Source organism: Rattus rattus, chromosome 8, assembly GCF_011064425.1.
Source record: "Rattus rattus isolate New Zealand chromosome 8, Rrattus_CSIRO_v1, whole genome shotgun sequence".
Lineage (NCBI taxonomy): Eukaryota > Metazoa > Chordata > Mammalia > Rodentia > Muridae > Rattus > Rattus rattus.
Window position 1 is genome coordinate 61,220,957 of NC_046161.1, and position 23,843 is coordinate 61,244,799.

At 42.0% G+C, this 23,843-nt stretch overlaps 1 protein-coding gene across 1 annotated transcript in view; it reads right to left on the reverse strand.

Moving 5' to 3' along the window:
* The window catches only part of Rab8b (RAB8B, member RAS oncogene family), a 70,508-nt gene that overhangs the window by 12,954 nt on the left and 33,711 nt on the right, over positions 1-23,843 (reverse strand). Inside the window, exons 2-3 of the mRNA XM_032911546.1 lie at positions 2,600-2,660; positions 92-152 (exon numbers count right to left, since the gene is read on the reverse strand). Coding sequence (XP_032767437.1) covers positions 92-152; positions 2,600-2,660 — 122 coding nt within the window. The remainder of the gene's footprint in view (positions 1-91; positions 153-2,599; positions 2,661-23,843) is intronic.

The window sequence follows — 23,843 nt, forward strand, 5'->3', positions numbered from 1 at the left end:
CATGCCAGCCATGCTGAATGCAGTGGTTCTAGACTCTCGTTTCCTAACCAAAGACAGGCAATGAATACCCTGTTTTATTTTCCCCACTCACCATGGCTCCTCTATAGTATGCTGTTGTAATTGTTCGGAATCTTTCCTGGCCCGCCGTGTCCCTAAAATTTGAAACAAAGAAAGGAAAGAATGGTTTTAATTACCAGCCAACCAAGTGAGAACCCCAAGTCATAGCAGATAAAATTCTGACCTCTCCGCCGTGCAGTGTGGCAGGGAAAAGGAGAACGCGGACAAAGATGGCGCACTGTGCCTTGAGAGCTGGAGGCAGCAGTGGCCACAGGAGCCTGTCAGAGTGCACAAGGACTTGGATGGAAAAAGCACAAGTGAGAAAATGCGCAGGTCCCACTGGGAACTGGGCTATGGGAAGAGACAGAGAATAGCTCTAAATTCTTGGACTCCCAGAGGCAGCGATAACCTGTCTGGAAGTGCTACATGATTGGGTATTTTGCTTTTTTGACTGCATGTGTGATTTCTACACAAAGCAAACGGCTGAACGACATGCATTCTGCTCAGCACCTGAACAAAACCTGTCTCCTCTAGACACTTTCAGAGCACGGCCTGCAGCCAATTACAGGGACCTGGAGTCCAACATCGTTCTCCAAGTTTCTAAAGACTAAACATAAACATCTCAAAATTACACAAGCTTTTAGCTATTCCTCCGTTTGAACTGAAGGCATACCGCTAAAATATGTATTCTAGAATGGGAGTGTAGCTCGAGAGTAGGGCACTTGCCTAGCAAGGCCCTAGGTTCAGTATTAATCCAGGGCTGTGTGAGGGGGAGCACCCGTATGCTTCACACTGACACCCTCCAAGAAATATGGACATTTCTAATTAAATTCATAGCTTACATCCTACAGAAGAAGCCACGTTTCCTTGATAATTGGAGGAAAGCTACTACTTTTAAATTTGCCATTTATAGCCGGAACTAATTCACTTCCTGTGATACTAGGATAAACTCAATTATGCAATTTAATTGCGAAGAACAGAGAGATTTGTGGAAATATAGTAAAAATCTAATATATAGTAAACTCCACCGAGGGACAAAGGTTCAAAGGGAATACAGCCAATTAAGCAGCAAATATCTTAGTATTCGTATCTACTTTATAAGATACTTCTGAGCATGATGCCCCCACAGCAGAGTGGCTGTGATGCCCTCACCCAGAGTGAAGTGGGTAATATTATCATCTTTACCCTGCAGCAGGTTCAGGAGAGCTATGGCCTGATCTCTGCCACTAAACAGATCTCAGCCTTGAACGAGACTCAAGCAGTGCACACTCAGCTGTAGCACCAAGATGAGACTCACACTAAACCCATAGCCTGTTATTCTCTTCCGTATCAGCACTAGGAATGTGAGGAGCTTATTTTGTGCTCAGCAATGAGGAGGAACAGAGAAACCAAGCACCTTTAAGTGGATTAATCATATTTCCTTTACTCAGATACATTACCGACTTAGAAACAGCATACACATGCACACACAAATAATAAGAAAAAAACTTTAAGGCTGAGTGTGTTTCTCCGAGTTCTGTGATGGAACAGGGGGTGTGAGTAACAGGTGATAACCTACTGCTTTTGCGTAGCATCTGCAGTATAGGGCAGTCTGTGGGATTGTGCCCTTGGCCTATGATAGCTGCTGCTGTCTCTAGGTGGACAGTGTCAGAATTGAGTTAAGTTATAGAACACCCTAATGGCAAATTTAAAACTAGTAGCTTTCCCCCAATCATGCTTGGGGTAGGCATGGAGGGGGAACTCCATATACATTTGGTATCAAAAGTGTTTAAATGTTTTTTTTTAATTCACAGTACTTATTTTTTCCTTATTTCTCTATTAAATGGGCCCTACTTAATAAATTATAAAGTATCAGAGCTATAGAGGCCTTCCAATTTCATTAATCCAACTAATCTGTGAGTGAGGAAGGAGGAGCCCGAGAAGGTGCGGGGTTTGGAGAAGCTTCCCCTGAAGGCTACATCTAAAAGGCTTGGTCATCTACTGGGTGGTGATATGGGGGTTGAGTCTTGGGGGTTGGGCTTGGTGGGAAGTCCTTAGGTCACCGGGAGCATGTTCTTCAAGTGGACTATACAGCCCTGGGCCCTTCCCCATGCTCTGTCAAGCATTCCCTGCCATTGCCATCCAGTGCCTCATCAGAGACCCAGCAATGTCCACCTAATCTAGGTCCACCTGTGAGCCAAAACAAAGCATCTCTTTATAAACGCGGCATCTCACATGTTCTGTGTTAGTGATGGACAGAAAGCCATTTCCGCAAGTCCTCCATTTAGAATGCTGTGGCTAGAAGCCAGGCCTGACTTTCAGCCCAGGGTCTGTGCCATTTTGCTGTGTATGAGTCACAGCTGCAACTACAATGAAGAAGTGCATGCTTTTGAGAATCTTCTTGTCCAGAGCTTGAACAGGCAGGCTTTGACCTCCTTCCCCCTCTGGTTTTCCAAAGGAAAGGTTTGAGCGGCTGATGATGTCTCTAATATCTTGAGTCACATTTTAACCCACTGCCAATTCCAGTAGAAATTCCATGTGCCTTCATTTTTTTTTAACTTACCATATCTGAAGTTTAATTTTCTTTCCGTCGAGTTCTATCGTTCTGATTTTAAAATCAATTCCTGCCAGAAAACAAAAAAGGATATGCTAAGTTCCTTAAATTCAATCCAAGTCTTATTAGGGAGGGAACAAAGATTTCTATTGAAAAAAAAAAAAGCTCTCCAACGCACTGGAAAATGTGAGCGCACGGAGGGTGTGAATGGCATGTTTCCTTTGAATACAGGCTGGAGAGAGGAATGCTAATCACTCTGCAAAGCATTCCCACACATGTGAAGTGCAGGATTACAGGCCTCATTATTTGGGCACAAATGGACCACATCCTGCAGAGTTACATAATTCAGAAGGACCGAGAACATAACATATTTTCTCCTTCCTGAAATACATACACACAATATTTTCAGTCCTCATGCCCCAACCTTCCCTACAAAAGACTGTAGAGACTCTTTAAAACAATTTTCTTCCCCTCCTGTTACTTATTTTGTCAGAATCTGCACACTTAAGGGAGAGAGAGAGAGAGAGAGAGAGAGAGAGAGAGAGAGAGAGAGAGAGAGAGAGAGAGGGGGGAAGGAGGGAGGAGGAGGAACGCCTCTGCCCATTTGGGAAGGAAAGCCTATTCTACTTTATACAGTTAGCAGGGACTTCATATACATCTTAATTAATGCTCCCTGGGGGTTACTGCCTGGAACTGAAATGGCTAGAATGGTTTTTAGCCTGGGTCACATTTTGGAATTCCAGAGAGACGAGGACGAGGACGAGGACGAGGACGAGGACGAGGACGAGGACGCCGCCGCCAACAACAACAACAACAACAACAACAACAACAACAACAACAACAACACTCCCCTGACTAGGCCTGCCTCTTTCCCAATCCTGAGACTGACTTACATGGTCAGTCTGGTTAGCTGGTTAAGCCGGAGATTTTCAAAGCCCCCTGGGTGACCTGACTCCAAAGCCCAGCAAGCCCAAAGGGTGTCAGGGAAGGGAAAGCCAGTTGGGACGTTGTCATTCCAAAGTTAGACATCTCTTCACCTATCTATCCGCAAGCCATGACAGTTCAAACTTACTCAGGACTCTACCACACAGGGGCATTCAGTCCTTGTCTCAACAGCGTGCTTTATCTTTGGCTGGGAAGCAGGGTTTATTTTTTTTTTTTACTTTTGAGACAGGGTCTCGTTAGCTAAAGCTGGCGTGTGACTGAAGATGATTCTGATTTGACCTTTCTGCCTCTACCTTCCAAGGGCCAGAACTGCACTATGCACCACCACTCCACCACTCTAGTTTCTGCAGTGCTGGGGAACCGAGGACGGTCTATAGGATAGGTAAGTACTCTTCCAACTGAGCTATAACCCCAACCCCAGGAATAAGGAAGGGTTTCTGTATCGATCAGAGATAAATACAACTGGGCAGCAATGCACTAAATCCCCCTCCTCTGGCCACTCAGCTGCATTTAGCTTTTCCCACTCTTTTACCTTTTACACTGAACTCAGTTTCTAATGCTTCTCAAGAGCACTTATAAACTATGTCCTATAAATGGTCTTGAACAGTAACTGCGGCATTTGGAGTGTGAAGGGGTATCACGCAGCCATGTATAATACTTCTTCACAGGGAGGTGGAAAGCACCCAAAAAGACTGTTCCCAGATCCAGCTTTCAGTAATGCATATGCATAAACCAACTGGATTTCACCCTCTTCTCTGTGTGGTACTTTTCCATGAGGGAGCCTTCTTAGCTCTCTGCATTTGGAAACACACAAAAATCCCACCCAAGCTGATCTAACAAACTAGCCTCTTAATCATTCTTTCTGTCACTAATGGCCCTGGACTGTGAGCAAATACAATCTGATACCAGTGTTCCCAGGTTCCACAGCTCATGTTTCTTCCTCTACAGTAATTGGCTTTGCAGGAGCAAAACTTAGTTCTGTAGCATGACCAGTACTGCTAGAGTCCCACAGCACCTATCTGCCCTCACTTGTTTCAGGTGTAGACACCAGTTTTTATTGTCATTTGACTTTTTGAAATGCCCCCAAATCCAATATAACAAAGACCCCATAGAAATCCTCTCTTGACCAGGCAAGGTGACTCCATTGGTAGAAAAGCACTTGTCAACCTGAGATCAATCTGGGACCCAAAGTGAAAGAACTAATTCTTAAAGCTAACTTCCATATATGGGCATGGTCTGTTTGTGGCGTGTGTGTGTGTGTGTGTGTGTGTGTGTGTGTGTGTGTGTGTGTGTGAGAGAGAGAGAGAGAGAGAGACACACACACACATAAAGCTCAAATGCATAATAAATTAAAACAAAACAAAAAATCCTTCTTCCACCCTTTATCTTTCTCTGGCTCCCACATAAAGAGCAATGCCTAGCATTCAGAAGGCATTCAATAAGAGTTTCCTAAAACTAACATTCAAAAATTTTAATTATTTTTAATTATGTGCATTTGTGTTGGGGGATGTATGTGTGTGCAGTGGCCAGAGGTGTTAAATCCCCCGGAGCTGGAGTTACCACATGTGGGAGGCAGAGGCAGGTGAACCTCTATGAGTTCAAGGCCAGCCTGGTCTACATAATGAATTCCAGGAGAACCAGGGCTATAAGTACTGAGACCCTGTCTCAAAACAAACAAACAAACAAACAAACAAATACAACAAGAAGAAAAGAAAAAAAGAAGAAAGAAAACAAAAGAAAAGAAAGGAAAGAACCCAAGTCCTCTTGGAGAGTATGTGCTCTTAACTGGTAAGTCAGCTCTTTCAGAGAGCCACATCAGAGAAATAAAACCCACTAGTAGAAGTGGCAAGGGGGATTGGAGGGTAAGAAGTGGGACTTCAGATCTGCAAATTCTGCTGAGTACTTCACAAAATCAGGAAGACGTTACCCACCACTGAGGTGTATGCTTCAAAATGGAAAGACAGTAGAATGTGCTGGACCATGTTAACTCCAACCAATTGTGGTTTGAGAAAACCTCCATTCTCAGGAGCGCCAATAGATGGAAAAGTGCAACTTAACTCAGTACTGCGATGACTCGGTGATTTGCTTTATAAGGAATAACGGTCTCAGTCAATCCCATTAGCCAAGCTTTAGTCAAACCAGGTTCAAAATAAGGCAAATGTCAGGTTGTAGTTACATGAGCTTCTCACTCCCCCTGATCTGTAAGGTTATCCAGCCATGCGGTAGCCCTGCACCTGATTCATGAATAATTGTGTGCTCATAAACACCATTAAATGTAGTTTGTTTAAAACTTGTTTTTCTTTCTCTCCTTACATGTGTGAGAACAAGCTATCTCCGTACAGAATCAGAGGTCAGAGGACAACTTCCTAGAGAACTGTGTATTTGACATTGCTTTAACTGCAGAGTAAAAGTTAATTAGCTAACAGGGAAACCCAATCAGGACTTTTCCCTAGAAATGGAGGGTTTTAATATTACTGACAAGTGCACACACAAGTGTGCACCCTCAAACATACAGACAAGCATGCATGTTCTCATATAAGTGATGCAAAATCTCTCCCCCTAAAAAAAGGAGATACTTATAATTTGCCTGACAATAGTATCAATAGAAACATAGTAGATCAACATTCACTTTAACATTTACTTTTCTGAGACCAAAGATAATTATGATTAAAATTGTATTGGTTAGGATACGTTCAACTGCAAGTAACAGACTTCAGTTCAAAGTAGCTTAACATAATCTCCACTCAGCGGAGACAGGTTCAGGGACCCCTCGGCCCTGTGGTTCCAGCTCTTTTCTCTGCCTCCCTCATCTCTGTCTTTCTGGGAGGATCAAGTTTATCCTCTGACTGGTGTCAGCTCCTGATAATGAAGCAAGATGAGAAGAAAACAGTCCAGGTTCCTATCCCCTTAGGATGCCCTATCTTCATGACTCTTCCTCCTTTTTTCCCTTCTTCTCTCCCCTCTGAAGGTATAATGTTATTGTGCACAGTGTAACAATTATCCTTGTATTATTCAAATGCTAATTTCTATGCCCCTGGATCTGGTTGCAATCCTTCTAAGAATCTCCTGTCTTAGTGTTGTGATTTTTGCTCCTCAATTATTCCCTGATTGGTCAATACAGCTAGCTGATCACCCAATGACTGAGCAGGGGAGAGACAAGGACAGGACTTCTTCCTAGCTAGGGGAGGGGGCAGGATAGAGAGGAAGTGGGAGTTCAACTACAAGGAGGGGGTCCAGGAGACCCCGTGAGAAAACAGCTGGGGCAGAGAAAGGCATAGCATGCAAGTGTCTCAGGGATTTTGGTTGAGAGGTAGCCAGAGTAGCTTAGAGGATTAACAAAGTAAGACTGCCCAGTTATTGTGCTATAAAGCTACAAATAAATATAATAGCACAGTTTCAATAACTTGAGAGCTAGCAGGTAAGAGAAAAACTGTAACATGTATAAAAATGCTAGTAACACCTTTCTTTTTATTTTATGTGTATTCATGTATAGAGTGTGTGTGTGTGTGTGTGTGTGTGTGTGTGTGTGTGTGTGTGTGTGTGTGTGTAAAGATCAGAGTTCAACCTAAAATGCAGATCCTCTGGCATGATTCTCCTTTTAAAAAAAAATCCCTGTATTTATTTACTGAAGGTAGGGTGTGCCACAGTGGGGATCAGAGGGCAACTTGTGGGAATCTGGTCATGAGTCCCAGAGACTGAAGTCAGGTTAACAGGTTTTGTGGTATCACCTTTATCCATCAGCTGCTCTCCTTGTTTTGAGAAGAGTTTTCTTCCTGGTCTGGAATCTGTGGGGAAAGCTAGGCTGGCGGGCCAGGGGGCCCCACACCCCCACCTCCCGAGTATCAGGAGTCCAACATGCAGCCTCCTTTCTTTGTTTCAATATACGATTAAACTCAAGCTCTTGTCCTTGGACCTTTACACATAAGTTCTCTCCCCAGCCCCCATGTCTCATTTCTCAAGGACTTGTCATAGAGCATCATGTTCCGGCGGGCTGAGTCCTATTTCCCACAGTAATCACTGCCTTGGGACTTACCAAGACTGAACTAATCTGAATTCACCCCAGATTCGGGTTGAGGCCCATCCTTGAGTTCCTTCCCCACTACACTGGGCTACTCAAAAGCTCAAGAATGGAAAGCCTGCTTGGCATGCATCGTATCTTCTTATAATATCCATATACATTTCCTTAATACAGCTTCATATTTGCATCTGTGTGACGTGGGCAAACCATAACCACAGTCACACTGCCGTCACGCACATCACTCCACTCCACTGACTGATTGCCAGCTGCACTTCTCTGATGTTCACTTCACCTACTGCTTAATCAGGAACCAAAAGATACAAAGGCAAGATATGAGTAATCCAAGAAAATGACACATCCTCCGCTAAACTGTTACGGTTACAGCCAGGAGAGTTCTCCAGCCTCCTGCTTGTTCTAATTCCCCCAATGACCAGCTGCAAAGAGGAGGAGGAGGAAGAGCAGCCACAATGCCCAGCATCAACCACCACAGTACAGGTCTCTGTGAGGTGCGTAGACATGTGTGCAGGCAAAGCGCCTTTATACCGGATAAAATAAACATTTTGAGAAACAATAAAATTAAAGAGGGATGTGCATCTCTGAAAAGCACAGCTTTCTAAAGGAGCTAGCTATATTAAAGGTCAAAAGGCTCATCCTAGTTCGACAGACTTTTAAAGAGCACCCGCTTCTGGCAATTAATAATATAATAACCTATGTTCAGATTGCTAGCTTTGCACTACCCTGACTCCTACCCATAGCGATGTGGAGCTCACCCAGCTGGCAACCCCAACCAACATCTACCTTGGGAGACCAGACTCCACAGCAGAGGCTGCACTGCGCAAATATACCCAATACGATTTTTCTTTTTGATGGTTTTAAAAACAGACTTGGCTTCCCCATCAATATTTATTTATTCCAACAACACAGAAAACAAACTGTAAGAAAGCATTCCCAAGGGACTGGAGGCCATTTTCATTTTGACAGATTTTTTTTCTGAATGATTCTTATGAAAATGGTGGCTCACAGTTGATTCATGTTATTCACTATAAAAAAGCAGGAGAGGAAATAGAACCACAGAATCACAGGCCTGGAAAGAACCCTGGAGATTACAGGCTTGTTCTTGTGGCTAAGAAAACGGACCCAGATAAATGTGGGAATTTTCATCAGTCATGATGAAATTAAGACCCACACATGATGGATTTAAAATTAAATTTTTGCATTTTAAGATCACAACTGCAGCTAGATATGATGCTGCATGCTTTTAATCCCAGCACGGAGGAGACAGAGGCAGGCAGATCTCTGAGTTAGAGGTCAGTCTGATCTACACAGTGAGTTCCTGGACAGCCAGGGCTACACAGAGAAAGCCTGTCTTGAAAAAACAAACAAACAAACAAACAAACAAAAAGACTGCCCCAAGAAATATTCAGCAGATTTTTTTTTCTTCTTTCTTTTTTTTGGAGCTGGGGACCGAACCCAGGGCCTTGCGCTTACTAGGCAAGCGCTCTACCACTGAGCTAAATCCCCAACCCTGCCCCAAGAAATATGAACAAGAAGCCCAGCCCTGAGATGCCCACGACCAGGAGAGAACACCAAGAATATACTCTTGCTATTTGAAGAGTGATTACACTGAGACACTTAGTTATGCCACAATTGTCAACACACCTGTCAACACACCTATCAATAGGGCTGAATGTAACAAAACATAACATTAAATGAAAAAATAAGTTCAGAAATACAGTCAAATTATTACTGGAACTCTTTAAAACCACTCAAAATAAAGTCTGTTTCATTAGCACGTACATCCGTGTGTAAAGTAGTATCACTTATATTTACATCCAGAGATAATTAAAACATAAAGCATGGAGAGATGGCTCAGCAGTTAGGAGTAATGGTTGCTTTTCCAGAGGATCTGAGGGTTCAATTCCCAGCACCCACACGTCGGCTCACAACTATTTGTAACTCCAGACTCAGGAGATCCAAAGCCTTCTGGCTGCCATGAGCACTGATACAGAAGATGCACAGATACAGGTACAGGTAAAGCACCATACACATAAAATGAATAAAATAAAATAAAATAAAGCATAAAACATGCACGAGAATGGTTGGTAACAAATTAAGGATAACTGTTACTGTTAGAAAGAAATTAAAGGAGTGAGGATGAGCAAAGGGTTGATTCTATTTTAACTCACTAACTTTTTAAAAAAGATTTCTCTTTAAAGTGTATGTGAGTGTGTATGTGTGTGTGTGTGTGTGTGTGTGTGTGTGTGTGTATGCACCATGTGCACACACATCTATATGCACATCAGTGCAGGTATTTATGGGGGCCAGAGATGTTGGATTCCCCTGGGACTGGAATTAGACAGGTGTGAACTACCTGATATGGGTGCTGAGAATTGAACTCAGATCCTCTAAGGAGCAGTATGTGCTCTTACCTGCAGAGCCAGTTCTATAATTTATTATTTCTAAAATCAAGTAATGGATACATAGATATAGGAGTGTTTTGTATTAGTAATACTTCCATGTACATGTAAGATTTTTTTAATTTATTTTTATTTATGTGTGCATGTGTGCTGCCTGTGTAGGTATGTGCACATGTGTGTGGGTATTTACAGAGGCTAGAAGAGGGTATCAGATCCCCTGGAGCTGCAGTTACAGGCGGTTGTCATCTGCCCTATGAGGGTGCTGGGAACTGAACTAGGGTCCTCTAGAAGAACAGAAAATGCTCTTCACTGCTGAGCCGTCTCTTCAAGCCCTTTCATATACATTTTTTTAAAGCTTTTTTAAAAACTGGGTGTAGTGGTACACACCTTTCATCCCAGCACTTGGAGGCAGACACAAGTAGATCTCTGAGAATTTGAGGTCAACCTAGTCTACATAGTGAGTTCCAGGACAGCCAGGGCTATATACTGAGACCTTGTCTCAATAAACAAAAACAAACAAAACATGGTTTTTTGAAAGCAAACACTATGGCTGGGGTGATGGCTCAAAGGATAAAGTGCTTACTAGTCAAACATGAGAACCTCAAACCCATTTTAAAAAACAAAATAAAACATTGGATGTGGCACTTTGTGTCCAAAACTCCAGCACTGTGGGGTCAGGGATGCTCTGGGGTGGGTGTGGCCTTCTCAGGCCAAGAAGCCCAGCCACAGCAATAAGCTCCAGGTTGGTTGAGACATAAGTTTCAAAACAATCAAACACTGGACACTGACATCTGACACACACATGCAAAATAAAAGGTAAATAATAAAAATTTAAAGCAAACATTAGTGGTTTGGAAAACAAATCTGAAGGGAGATATCCATTCACAACACTTAGGAAAGCCAAGCCAAGTTTTAGTAATGAAAGGGACTTAAAAAGATTTAGCTGCAGACAAGCAGGCCTGCCCCTTGTTCAATATAGAAGGCAGGTGAGCCTACAGGGGCAGTGGGTCTCAACCTTCCTAATGCTGCAGCCCTTTAATTCAGTTGTGTTGTGGTGACCTCAACCATAAAATTATTTTCATCGATACTTCACAGCTGTAAATTTGCTACTGTTCTGAATTGTAATGCAAATATCTGTGTTTTCCAATGATCTTAGGTGACCCCTATGAAAGGGTCATTCAACCAGCAAAGGGGTTGAGACCTATAGGTTAAAAACTGCTGCTATAGTGAGTTACCATGTTGGGAAGGTACTCTGGGTTGGGTAGGGAAACTGGACAAGTCAAAGGAGTCTTGATTTTTTTTTTTTTTTTTTTTTTTTTTTGATTTTCTATTCAATGAGAGAAGGAAGATGACCCCCATGCCTTCCCCCAGTGCTGTGCTTACATCTCTGAGGAGAAAGCATTTTCTAGGACTATCCACAGAACACTGGGCTTCAAGACACCAGGGAGGTGTGGTGTGGAGTGTGTGCTCATTCACAGTGCTGCTTATAACACAGTTCTCAGAAACCAGTGAGGCAGCTGGAGCCAGCTGGAGAGATGGGTTTCACCAGAACTGAGGAGGAAACACTGAGCATAGCCCAACTCACAGTTGCCATGCCTCACAGGAAAAAGGAACTTGGATGAAAATATAGGCCACCCTTCATCCTGCAAGTTAGAAATCATTTAAGACAAGAAGGGACAGGGTGGTAACCTCTTCTACACTGCAGTCATACTAGTTGACAGATATCAACGACCTAAGTCCCTCCAACAAGAGATGAGGAGCCTCCCTGGGTGAGTGAGGTTGGAAGGCAGCCGAGTGTGGGAAAGACTGCTTTCAGCCTGGCCCTGGGAATGCTCGCGGGGGGGGGGGGGCAGGAGGCCAGCTCTCCCTCCTGACCTTCAGCATGACTGTGACTTGATGCATTCTGTCCTGGGACACTCAGGGGAAGCTGCTGCCTGAATCGTGGAAATGAGTGGAAAGAGGTAAGAGGCCTCCAACCTCATTTTCCCTACTGAAATTAGGGGTTTGCTGTTGTCATTCACATCTTGTTTTGTTTTGTTTTATGATCTGATCTTTTGGCTGCAGGCACTAGAACTGTGGTGGAAAAGTCCATTTTCTGGATCACCCAGCCTTTCGATAAATGACTGCAATGTAGAATTTCAAAACTAGGTTTACTTAAAGTACTGAACCTACATGGATTGTCTATGCCCTTTGATGCACTTTAAAAGGCAGAGATTTAGTGTCGTGTTTTTTCAATTAAAAAAGGAAAGATGTTCTCCAGCTTAAAAGCACACTTGATGGGGCTGGAGAGGTGGCTCAGAGGTTAAGAGCACTGACTGCTCTTCCAGAGGTTGTGAGTTCAAATCCCAGCAACCACATGGTGGCTCATAACCATCTGTAATGAGATCTGATGCCCTCTTCTGGTGAGTCTGAAGATAGCAACAATGTGCTCAGATACACAAAATAAATAGATAAATCTTAAAACAAATAAACAAAAAAGCAACTCCTGGAAACCCAGGCTATCTGCATATCTGGTTATGTGGTCTGTTTACATTCCTGGACTATCTCAAAAATGGGGGAGGCGGGGGAGGGAGAAAGCTTCTCAAATGTTGAAATCTACCTTAAAGAAATCTACAAATACTCTATTTAAACGGTTGGTTTTTTTATTTTTTTATTTTACATAGATGGGTACCATCAGAAGCCAGAAGAGTATGTTAGATCCCCCAAAATTGTAGTTACAGATGGTTGAAAGCCACCATATGGGTCCTGGGAATCAAACTAGGTTTTCTGAAATGGCAGCAGCAAGTGCTCTTTGGAGATGATGAACCATCGCCAGCCCCCTTGGTTTTGGTTTATGAGTCAGGGTCTTATATTTAGCCCAGGCTGGCCTCAAACTCACAATCCTCCAACCCAGCCTCCCAGTGGTGGGACTACAAAGATTTTCGTTACTAACAATTCAGACACAGTTCTTGCCAGTTTCTAAACTCTCTTTCAGCTACATTTTGCCTATGCTTATGTGTAATTCCAAACATGAGAATAATGAAATTTCAGAGCTACTTTCAAGGTGATTACTTAGATTTCTAATTAGTTACATAGAAAAAAATGAGTCACAATTTTAAAGTGTTTTCCCAATGGAAAGGAAAAACCTTGAAGAAATGTATAAAAAAATAGAATTATAATTAAGAATGTTACTTAGATTTTAAAAGAGGTTGGTTACAGCATTTTTGGTAAATAAATGTTCTATAAGTTTTAAATCTATTGTCACCATAAAGTCAGAACTACTTGGTTTTATGTACTTATAATGAAATGGTAAACAAATGGTAAACCATTTGTCTTCCAGCTTGAAAAATTTAAAGTCTAATATATAAGAAGAAAACACTAAATGTAACTTTAGATAAGACTTTAGAAGACCACTGACAGCCATGTATAATTATGTTAGCTCAGTCAAATCCATTGGAAGAGTAGATATTTTTTAAGGTGAACTAACAAGATAACAACTTGTCAGAAAATACGACTCACCCTTTAAGACACCTGACATGTCAGAAATGCACTGGACATCCCTATTTCCTCAGCTCTACTCTATGAAGAGGAAGTGGTAAACTAAGCCCCATTTGTGGTGGAGATGAACAGTGACACAAAATGCCATTTCCTGCTCAAAAAAAGCTGCATAGCTTTGCACTATTTCAGAATTTTCTACTTATATCTCAATTCAATGTAACTTGGCATAAGACAACTTCATAAGACATCTGTACCCATTAGATCTGATTGTGCTAACCAGAGATAACAAACTCAGGAGTTAACACTAGAAACTGGGGAAGAATCCTTACTGTTTCTTTAGGCCACAAAATGCATGACAGACTAAAAGACACTGTGCTTAAGCACTGTTCAATTTGTTGGGCCGTGGTGGGCTAGAACCTGAGCTGTGTAAATACTAAGGAAGCACTGTGTCCTGAACCCATACGCATAATTTTATTTTAAGAAAGTTCTTTTATGGGCATATGTGTGTGGAGGACTGTGGAAGACTGGAAAAGCAACTGAACACTCTAAGCAGGGCTAACAGGCCATCCCTGTTGGAGCTTGGAAGACAGTAGTACTGAGAGCCATGTAGAGTATAAAGGCCTGGCTTAAGAGCTTTCAGAGGAGAACAATGTTAGCAACCAGTCTAGAGACCATTCTTGTGATATCTTGGCAGAGAATGTGGCTGCTTTTTGCCCTTGCCCTAAGAATCTGCCTGGGGTTAAACTGAAGAGTTTGGGACTAACTTGGTCGGCAGAGGAGATTTCAAGACAGCCTAATATAGACTCTGTCTTGCAGTTATTAGTGATTATTCTTATGCAGATCTACTGTAAAAAAACAAGCAGAGCATAAAGAAATAAAAACTATACAGTTTGAGGAGAAAAAGAACATCAGGCAATTTAATGTTGGAGCCAGGTCTTATACTCAAAGATATGAGAAGTTTAGAGAAAGGCCTCATGTTAAATAGAATAAAATGAGTGCTACACTCAGGGCAGGACCCTATTCCTAGTACCAACTCTGTCTTAATTACTTTCCATTACTGTGCAGAAACTCTATGACCACGGCAACTTAATAGAAGACAGAGTTTATTGAGCACTTACAATTCAGAGAGTGGAGGGGAGCATGGCAATAGGCAAGCATGACCCTGAAGCAGTAGCTCAGAGCTTACATCCTGGTCCATAAGCACAAAGCACAGAAATGCTGGGAATGGCATGGGTTTTTTTTTTTTTAAAGATTTATTTATTTATTACATATGAGTACACTGTCACTATCTTCAGCCACACCAGAAGAGTCCATCGGATCCCATTACAGATGGTTGTGAGCCACCATGTGGTTGCTGGGAATTGAACTCAGGACCTCTGGAAGAGCAGTCAGTGCTCTTAACCGCTGAGCCATCTTTCCAGCCCCGGCATGGGCTTTTATAACCTCAATGCCTGCCCCCAGTGTCACATCATGGGCTCATGAGGCAATTCCTCCCAATCCTTCCCAAGCAGTTCTATCAACTGGGAACCATTCAAATATTTGTGACTATTGAGAATGAAAGCTATTCTCATTCACATCACCGAAACCTGCATGAGTTTATATATACCACATATGTGTAGGTGCCCACAGAGGCCAGAGGGCATCAGAATTATACATGGCTGTGAGCTGCCTGACACAAGTGCTGGGAGCCAACCATGGGTCCTCTGCAAGGGCAGCACACGATTTTAACAACTGAGTCATATCACCAGTGCCCGAACTTTTAAATAACTTCTGTATTTTAGAATTCCAAAGGCCTTTAACCCATAACATTAAAATAGAATGACCTAATTAACCCTTAAAATGTTTTGGGGGAGATGAAAGGAAAGTAAACCAAATGATAACTACCTGTGTTAAGACACACAGAAATAGCAAATGAAGCTTAATAATAGCTACAGCAAGGTAACATTTGCAGAAATACCCAGACATCACTGAGTATGCTAACCAATTAAGGAGGAAGCAGAACTTACCCAGGATTCAGTTTGTCATTTGCAAATGCCTAAGCAATTGCAATCCTTGTGCTTTCAAACTGTGGTGAAGGAGCTGAAAAGATGGCTCAGTCAATAAAGTGCTTGTCCTGCAAACACAAGGTCTGAGTTCAAGCCTTGGAACCCCTGAAAAAAGCTGAGTGTGACAGTGCTTGCTTGTGATTCCAGTGATGGGGAAGCAAAGACAGGCAGATCCCTGCCTAGTCCCCATCAGCCAGCTCCGGGCCTTAAAGGCTATCTCAAGGAACAACGTGACAGCTCCTGAGCAGTGACAGCACAGTTGGCCTTTGGACTTCATACACATAAAACACTGGAGCAGAAGCTCAGAGCTTAATCCCAGTTCACAAGCACAAGGCAGAGAGCGCTAACCAGGAATGACATGGGCTCTGAACCTTGTACCTGTGCGCGCGCGCACACACACCCACACACACCCCACACACACACACCCCACACACAAAATGTGCCTTAAATGTCATTGTAGTTACACATATGTGCATAAGCTCACAAGTATGTGCATACACATACACACACACATACAGACAAAAGAAATGTGCCTAGAAGTGACAACGAGTTTGATATTAAGAGAGGATTTTATAGATTCTCTGTGAACAGATGTTCTGTCTTTAATCTCTGTTCACAAAGGGTCAAATATGAGAAAGATTCTTTCTGAAAACTTAAAGTTCAGAAGGCGCCGAGACTATCACTTTTCATGATAAATTCATGACCACCTCAAGAACTAAACTTCTCCAAAATGAAACCAGCTGCACGTCCTCGGCTCCATCTACTGCTGCCAAGAAAGCCGCTTCTGCAGCAGGAAAGCCCTGTAGTGTGAGTCACCAGACCCTTTAAACCCGAGCTGTCCAGTCTGTACTTGACAATCCCTTCGGGTTTTTACTTAGCAGTGAAGGAAAAACTGTAGTACCCAAAAAAATGATTTTAAAAACAAAGAGCAGTTTTCTCACTTTACACATTATTGCTATGGGAAAAAAACAGATTGCCAAATCACTTAAGTTAATTCAGGGAAAAATGAAAACTGCATTACACACACACACACACACACACACACACACACACACGCTGTGAGACATGGAGAAGAACAGATCTCTTGGATCTGCCCAAGCACTGGACATTATACTCTCCATTCACTTAGAAATGAGTAAAAGCTCAAAAGAAAGGTTAGAAAGTAACAGAACTAATCACAATATGACACAGTGTAAGAACCAAAACCAAAAAATAGCTGAGTTCCTTCTCAGACTAAATTCTTTAAACAGGAATTACAAAAGACATGTGTTATTCATGCCCTAGGGCTGAAACAACTTTAGCAATAATTTGATTATTTTCTAGGAAAATTCCCAGTCACTTTGTTTGGAAGAATTTCAGGTTATATAATGCAAAATGTAAATCTTATAATTCGCCTCATCCAATTAATACAAACCACCGGGGGGGGGGTTGCACCAATTACTGAAGGCAGAAGGCAGAGTCTCCTCGCTAGCTACCTTCTCTGCAGAAACCAGAGGTTGTGAAATCAACCTAAGGGCAACCCAGTGCTGGCTCTGAATCTAGTTAGCAAAGCCTCTGCTTCATCAAGCCAACGCCAGTGCTGCAGAAGCCCAGTCAGATCGAGCAGCTCTCCCACCCACTGCACCTCTGACAACAGGTAGGTAACTGGAACAAATGACCGATAACAACATTAAAGCAAAAAGATAGTGTATGTGACAGTAAATAAGATAAAATTAGCAGGAATGGCACAAGCAGAATATTATTTTTCTAATAAGAAATGGAAAGCTACTACTGATTACATCATTCTGACTTGTAAGTGCAAATCCCTGGGATCCATGATTTGAAGCTCATGACAGTGAGAGTCATGTTTTGAATCGGAACTGTCTCTTGCAGGCTAATGCTCACCACTCAGCTCCAGGCTTGTAGGCGGTATCCTGAAAGGCTGTGGAGCCTTTAGGAGGTGGGACCTGGTTAGTGGAAATAGTTCAGTAGGAAGGTCATACTCACTTGGGGTCTCTGGTTGGCCTCAGTGTGAGGCATAGAAGGCTCAGGATAGCAGTCATGCCTTTGCTGCCATGGCTGACTGAAACCCTCTGAAACCAGGAGCCAAAATAAGCCATTCCCCCGTTAAGCTGTCGAGTATCTGGTCACAAATATGTAAAGGTAATTAACACACTCTATAACCTCCACGTGCCCAATGATGGCTGCCTATGTAAGTAGTCAATCCCCACCTTAAGGTGAACAACACATTTTTCTAACTTTACAAGCCCTAAAGGATTTTGTAAAAATGTCTTCCCTGGTTCATTCTTTGAAGAAAAAAGAAGAGGAGGAGGAGGAAAAAAAGGAGAAGGAGAAGGAAGAGGAGGAAAAAGAAAAACAAAAGAGTTTATAATAAAGCAGCTAGCTTGATAAATCTAAAAATCTCTAATCTAAGTTGCAGACCTAGAGGTCCCGTCTGGTCTGACCCAGTGATGGAGATGAACACACATTTTCTTTCCCTTCTTTTGTTCACCCAGCTATTTGCCTAAAGCTTTAAGAACACAGAGAATGAGGAACAACTATATTTAAAGTATAGAATGTGGGCGTTGTCGACACATGCTACAGCAGATTTTGCATTTAATCCATATTTCCGTATTTCTCTGCTACAAGATTCCAGTATGCAAACAAGAGAAGAGTGGGAAAGGAGGAGAGATCTTGCAACATTCTCATGGGAGACACTTTATAAAGCAATCTAATACCAAAATGTTGCAGAGAGTCAGTTAGTAAAACTTTGTAAATTTTCTTAAAAGTGACCAAAGATAGCCAGGCAATGATGGTGTACACCTTTAATTCTAGCACTTGGGAGACAGAAGCAGGCAAATTTCTGGGAGTTCGAGGTTGATAGGGTCAATAGAGTGAGTTCCAGGACATCCAGAGCTACACAGAAAAACCCTATCTCAAAAAACAAGCAAACAAAGTGACCTAAGATATATTTCAAATAATTTTTCAGCTTTTAAAAAAAACAAATTTAAATTGATATAAAGGCCCTTCTATTCCTCCAGTAGCTAAGAAGAGGCCATGCACAGTCCTATCCAGGCATCGACATTTACTGTGACACTCTTCACAACAGCTAACCATTGTAACTGACCTAAGTATCTGTCAGTGGGGCAGAAGGCAAAGAAAGCATGGAACATTTACACAATGCGATTTTTCTTCTGTCCTAATGAAGAAGGAAGTTAGGCCATTTGCAGAAAAATGGACGCAGCAGGAAATAATCACATTAGGTAAATTAAGCCTTGGAAAGATAGATATCATGCTTTCTCTCATTTGTGGTTCCATAACATCATGTGTGTATATTCAACATGAAAGCCAAGTAAAACCATTCAGGGGACTGAGGGGTCTGACAGGCCGAGAGTGGGGGAAGGGGAGGAAAAGAGGACAAGGTAATATGTTCATCATATAATATATTTTGGGCAAAATACTTTAAAAATATGTAATATAAATGTTTTATTAAGTACACAGGTATTTCCGCAGACTCATTTCCACTTTGAGTGAGAGAATTGTCCAATTTATGCTGCCTTCTCCAGTTCTGTCAACACTGGCAGTTCTCTAGATCGTGGAGATGATGTTAACAATTTCCCAGTGTCTATCAGCACCTGCTTTCCTCTGGCACACATTTCAATTACAAAATACGTGCTTTTTAGATGTGTGATCCCCAGGCAATTAGCTGCCCCAACTGACAGGCATGAGATACAGACATACGAGACTCATTTGGAGATCTCTAACCTGAGATCTCGACTTCCAGAGGGAGATGGCCTTGATCCTTACAATAGCTGGGGGTGAACAACTTCCAGCTTCAATGGCTTTTGGTCTCCATCTCACCCCACCCCATCCCTTACTTCTCCTTGCCACAGTAGCCATGAGACTTTTTGCCTTATCCAACATGGAGGAATGCTTTGAAGCTGTTAAAAGTAAGCTTTGAACATCATCAAGATTATACATTATACAAGTAGCAAAACTTAAGGTTTACCACGTCTACAGCTTTGTAGAAAACAAGAGCCATGAAGTGATGTGTAACCATAGAGTAGTTCACATTAGTGCTGTGTCTACATGAAAAGTGATGTGTAACCATAGAGTAGTTCACATTAGTGCTGTGTCTACATGGAAGGATTTTCAAACTCGGGAAGTTGGAATTGTTGCCCACTCTTACATTATTCTTGCCTTAAGTAATCTTGAGGAAAATATTGCATATATTGTAACTGAAACACAGCACTCGATATGAATATTCTTCAAATTCTGGATTAGAGCAGCTTCAGGTAGCTGTCCCTGAAAAGATTTCAACATCAAACATGTTTTATGGGGAGATAAAGAAGCATACCAAACAACCAGATCACTTACTCTGTGAAAGAGAAGATTGCTATTTGGGGAGTCTTTAGTTCTTTATTTGTTAGTATTTCTGTTGTTATCAAGACTCCTCAGGGTAGTGAGCGGGCCAGAAGCATGGGTGGTAAGAGTAGAAATGGGAAAGAAGTAGAAGTCATCAGAAGTAGAGGGGTAGTTCCTATTTCCCAGGAGCTATGTCAGCTGGGGCTACACTCTCTCTGCCCAAACGTGCCCCCACTCCCTAATCCTATACATCCAGTTTACCTGCTGCTGCCTGCAAGAGAATGTGTGGAGACAAAGGGAAGGCTAAACGCCAACCTCCCTTCTCATTCTGTGTTTTGTGGCATCTGTATGAACAAACCCAGGCATGTAGGCATCATTTGTAGATGCTATTCATTCAGTCTATTCCTATCTGTGACTAGCTCAGATAATTCCAAGTTTGCCATCCTATAATTTATTCAATTAATTTAATCAGCCATGAAACAGAAGACCACAACAGCGCAATCTTTCATAGTGTGAATTCATTGGATTTTAAAAGCTGCTTGACTGAGGATCATAAAGGGCAGAGGTTACTTTGGTGAATACTCTGCTTGCTTTGTTTTCTTTGTTTTATTTTTGAGATGGGGGGCAAGGAGTTGAGGTTGAACAGTCTCAAACTCAAGTTCATGTTCTTCATGCTTCAGCCTCCTGAGTGTTGGAATTACAGTCATTTGCAACCACACCTGGCTTGTTTTGTATATTTTTAGTTCATCTTTCTATTCCTAAAATCCCATATAACAATGGGATGTTAACCTCAAACAAAACAAAACCAGGCACATATATTATTTTAAAGTAAATTCATGGGTGCAGAGGATGGAGAATTCTAACTTTTTACTTGTCTTGGAAGACAGCCAGAATGGTTTCATATATAAACAGTGGAGAGTGTGTGTGTGTTTGTTTGTTTGTTTGTTTGTTTGAAAGCAAAAGGAACATCACTTGAAAATGTTACCTCTGCACTGAAAAGTTGATTTCCAATGTTAAGCTCATTTTCCTAGTTTGTGGCTGATCCAAGCTGCTTTAGCAGCATTGTAACCCTAAGTTAGTGACACAGAAAACAAACAGAACTATGTACTCACAGACACCCTGTCATTTCAAGATGTCCTCAGGCATCACAATTTTCATGCTCCCAGTTTGGCCCAGCACAGTCATTAGGGTGGGAAATGCACATGACCGTGATGCAAAGACATTAGGAGACACAGCACAATGACCGTGTGGTTAGAGCTAGAAATGGTCTGCAAGCAGAAGAACATGAAGGAAAATGGCGCTGGTCGTGTGGGAAGTAGAGGAGAGCATGACCACAGGACAGCAGGAATTCTGAGGGTGACAGATAAAGGAAAAAACAAAGCCAAACAACCAAACCCCATACGTTCTGGAAAGCTGATATTTAATCTAGTCTGGGTTAGCAATATCCATTTACTGGCCTCCAGGCTAAAGGCTGAAGTAAAGCGGCTGGTTTAGTTCTGTTCAGAGTCTGCAGCCTTGGTGGGAAGTGGTCTAATTCTGGTCTTAGCATGCAGGACAGGAACACACTAAGGCTGCCTCACAGGACGCAAACAGGAAGGTTTTGCTGACGCAAATATAAAAGTCATGCTTTTGTGACTAATGAAAGGGCAAATGTCAAAGTTTCATTTTACAGAGAATGGGGCACCTCCAGGAGCCTGATACTGAGCCAGGCCCTGAGTATACTGCAAAGAAGAGTGCTGGGCACGGAGCAGCTCCAGGCAGCACAGACTGTCATGTGCAAAGCCTGCTCCACACTTGGGTGTCTTCAGAAGCAGGAACTAACACACACAGATGACCCTACGATGTTAAACTACCCACACTATTGGTGTTTCCACAAGCTACTGTTACATGACTGTTCCCCAAAAGTGGGACTAAGTAAGTGTACCTGCCTATCACAAATGGAAAATATAGCAAGGGAGAACTTTTTTTCTTGTTATAAACAAATCTGACTTAAAATTTAAGACAATGTAGTATCCATTATACTATCCCCTTCACGTGTCTCTTAGCAGCCCAGTAGATGAACTACATTCTGGGTCAAGTTTGAAATTCTCACTAAATACACTAAGGGTTTTGATGATTAGCTGATACGAATATTAACAAACATAATTATATACAATGATAATATTAGCTAGATGTGATGGGCATGCCTGTAATCCCTAGCTTTTGGGAGGCTGAAGCAAGAGACAACAAGTTTGAGGTTAGCCTAGACTACACAGTAATTCCCTACTTTCAAAAAAGTCAGAAGAAAGAGAAAGAATAGTGTTTAAAGACAAACAACAACAGAAACCTATTGGTTTTGGTTTATAATGTCAGCCTACAGATAATATTGACTTCTGATTCCAAAATCCCTCCTCTAATGAGCATAGTGACATAAGAAATGTGACTGCATTTATCAATGGTCACCCTCTTCCCTGCATCAGCAATAAAGGACCTGAGGCCCCAGCAGGTAAAGTAGCCTGTCTATAATGCTATAGTAGCCTTTGCCTCTGAGGGATACATCCCAAGTCCACTGGATGCCTGAAAACTCTGACAGTACCAAGCCCTAGAGACAGAGAGCTGTGACCATCATAGTGTGAGACATATGTAACCTCTAGAAGTGGTATTTTGAACTCTGATCTTTTCTTGTTTTTTTTTTTGTTTGTTTGTTTGTTTGTTTTCTGGAATGCTGCCCCCTTTTTGATACCTGGCAGCAGCAGCACCCAGTAAGACGATGCAGCTCACTGTTAGATAGGCTGCTGTGAGGATGAACAGCTAGCATTCCCAGCACCATGTTACTGCTGGCTTTAGATACAGACATGCGATAAACTACTGGAGACAGTCAACCTTTACTACATGCTCGTCATATGAATGCCCATGCTCACTCCTGAGCATGTACTATCCTTTTCCTAAGCAGTTCTCTCTTCCCTAATGTCTGTTGCTTAGATCTCTGCTAAAATGTTTTCTTAATAAATGCCAACTCTGCTTCATTAAACAACAACAAAATGATAGGCTAAGCTAAACCACGATGTTTGTTTGTTGGTGCAGCTGTTACTAAAAATCACTTTTACCATAAAATGAGCTTATCATGATAGAATGCTACCATGAGTCTAGAAGTATCTAATTTTTTCCAATATATAAACATGATAGTTTAACTTATGAATTGAGCATAGCAAAATATTAGTAAAAGAGAATAACTATACTGTAATAAAAGTAACTTAAAACGTATAGACTGTTTATTTCTATAATTTTTCATGGGCTGGAGAGTTGGCTCAGAGGTTAAAAGCACTGACTGCTCTTCCAGAGGTCCTGAGTTCAATTCCCAGCAAGGCTCACAACCATCTGTAATGGGATCCGATGCCTTCTTCTGGTGTGTCTGAAGACAGCAGCAATGTATATATAAAATAAATAAAATAAATAAATCTATAGTTTTTCACTTAACATTTTTGGACAATGGTTAGTTACAGTGCCAAAAACTGCAGGCAGGTGTGATTAGGGTAAGTAGAGCCATGGGTCCTGGGGACTGGAGACTTTAAGGGTGAAGCTGAAACTTCAATTCACACCTGCCATGCTCAGCACCTGAGCTCCCTTCCTTGTACCAAGGATGAGAATTCTGTCTCAAGTCATCTACCAGAATTTTTTCCTAGACTCCATCCTGGAGGGACTAACTCAAATTATAAAGAATTTGGAAAGAAACAGTTGACCTAGGTCACTTCTAAATCAAAAGCAACATGGGTCAACTAGATATTTCTTCTTTGAATAGCTTAGTATGATCAACTTTTAAAAACTTTATTTCTAGGCCTGGTGACTAGAGTTGGTGAGATGGCTCTGTGGGTTAAGTGCCTGCTACCAACCCCAACAACCTGAGTTTAGTTCTCAAACCCATTCAGTGAAGAAGCCAATTTTCCCTAGTTGTCCTCTGGTCTCTACTTACATGCTGTGGCAATTGCTTGTGTGGCGCATATATCCACACAAACACAGACACAGTCAAT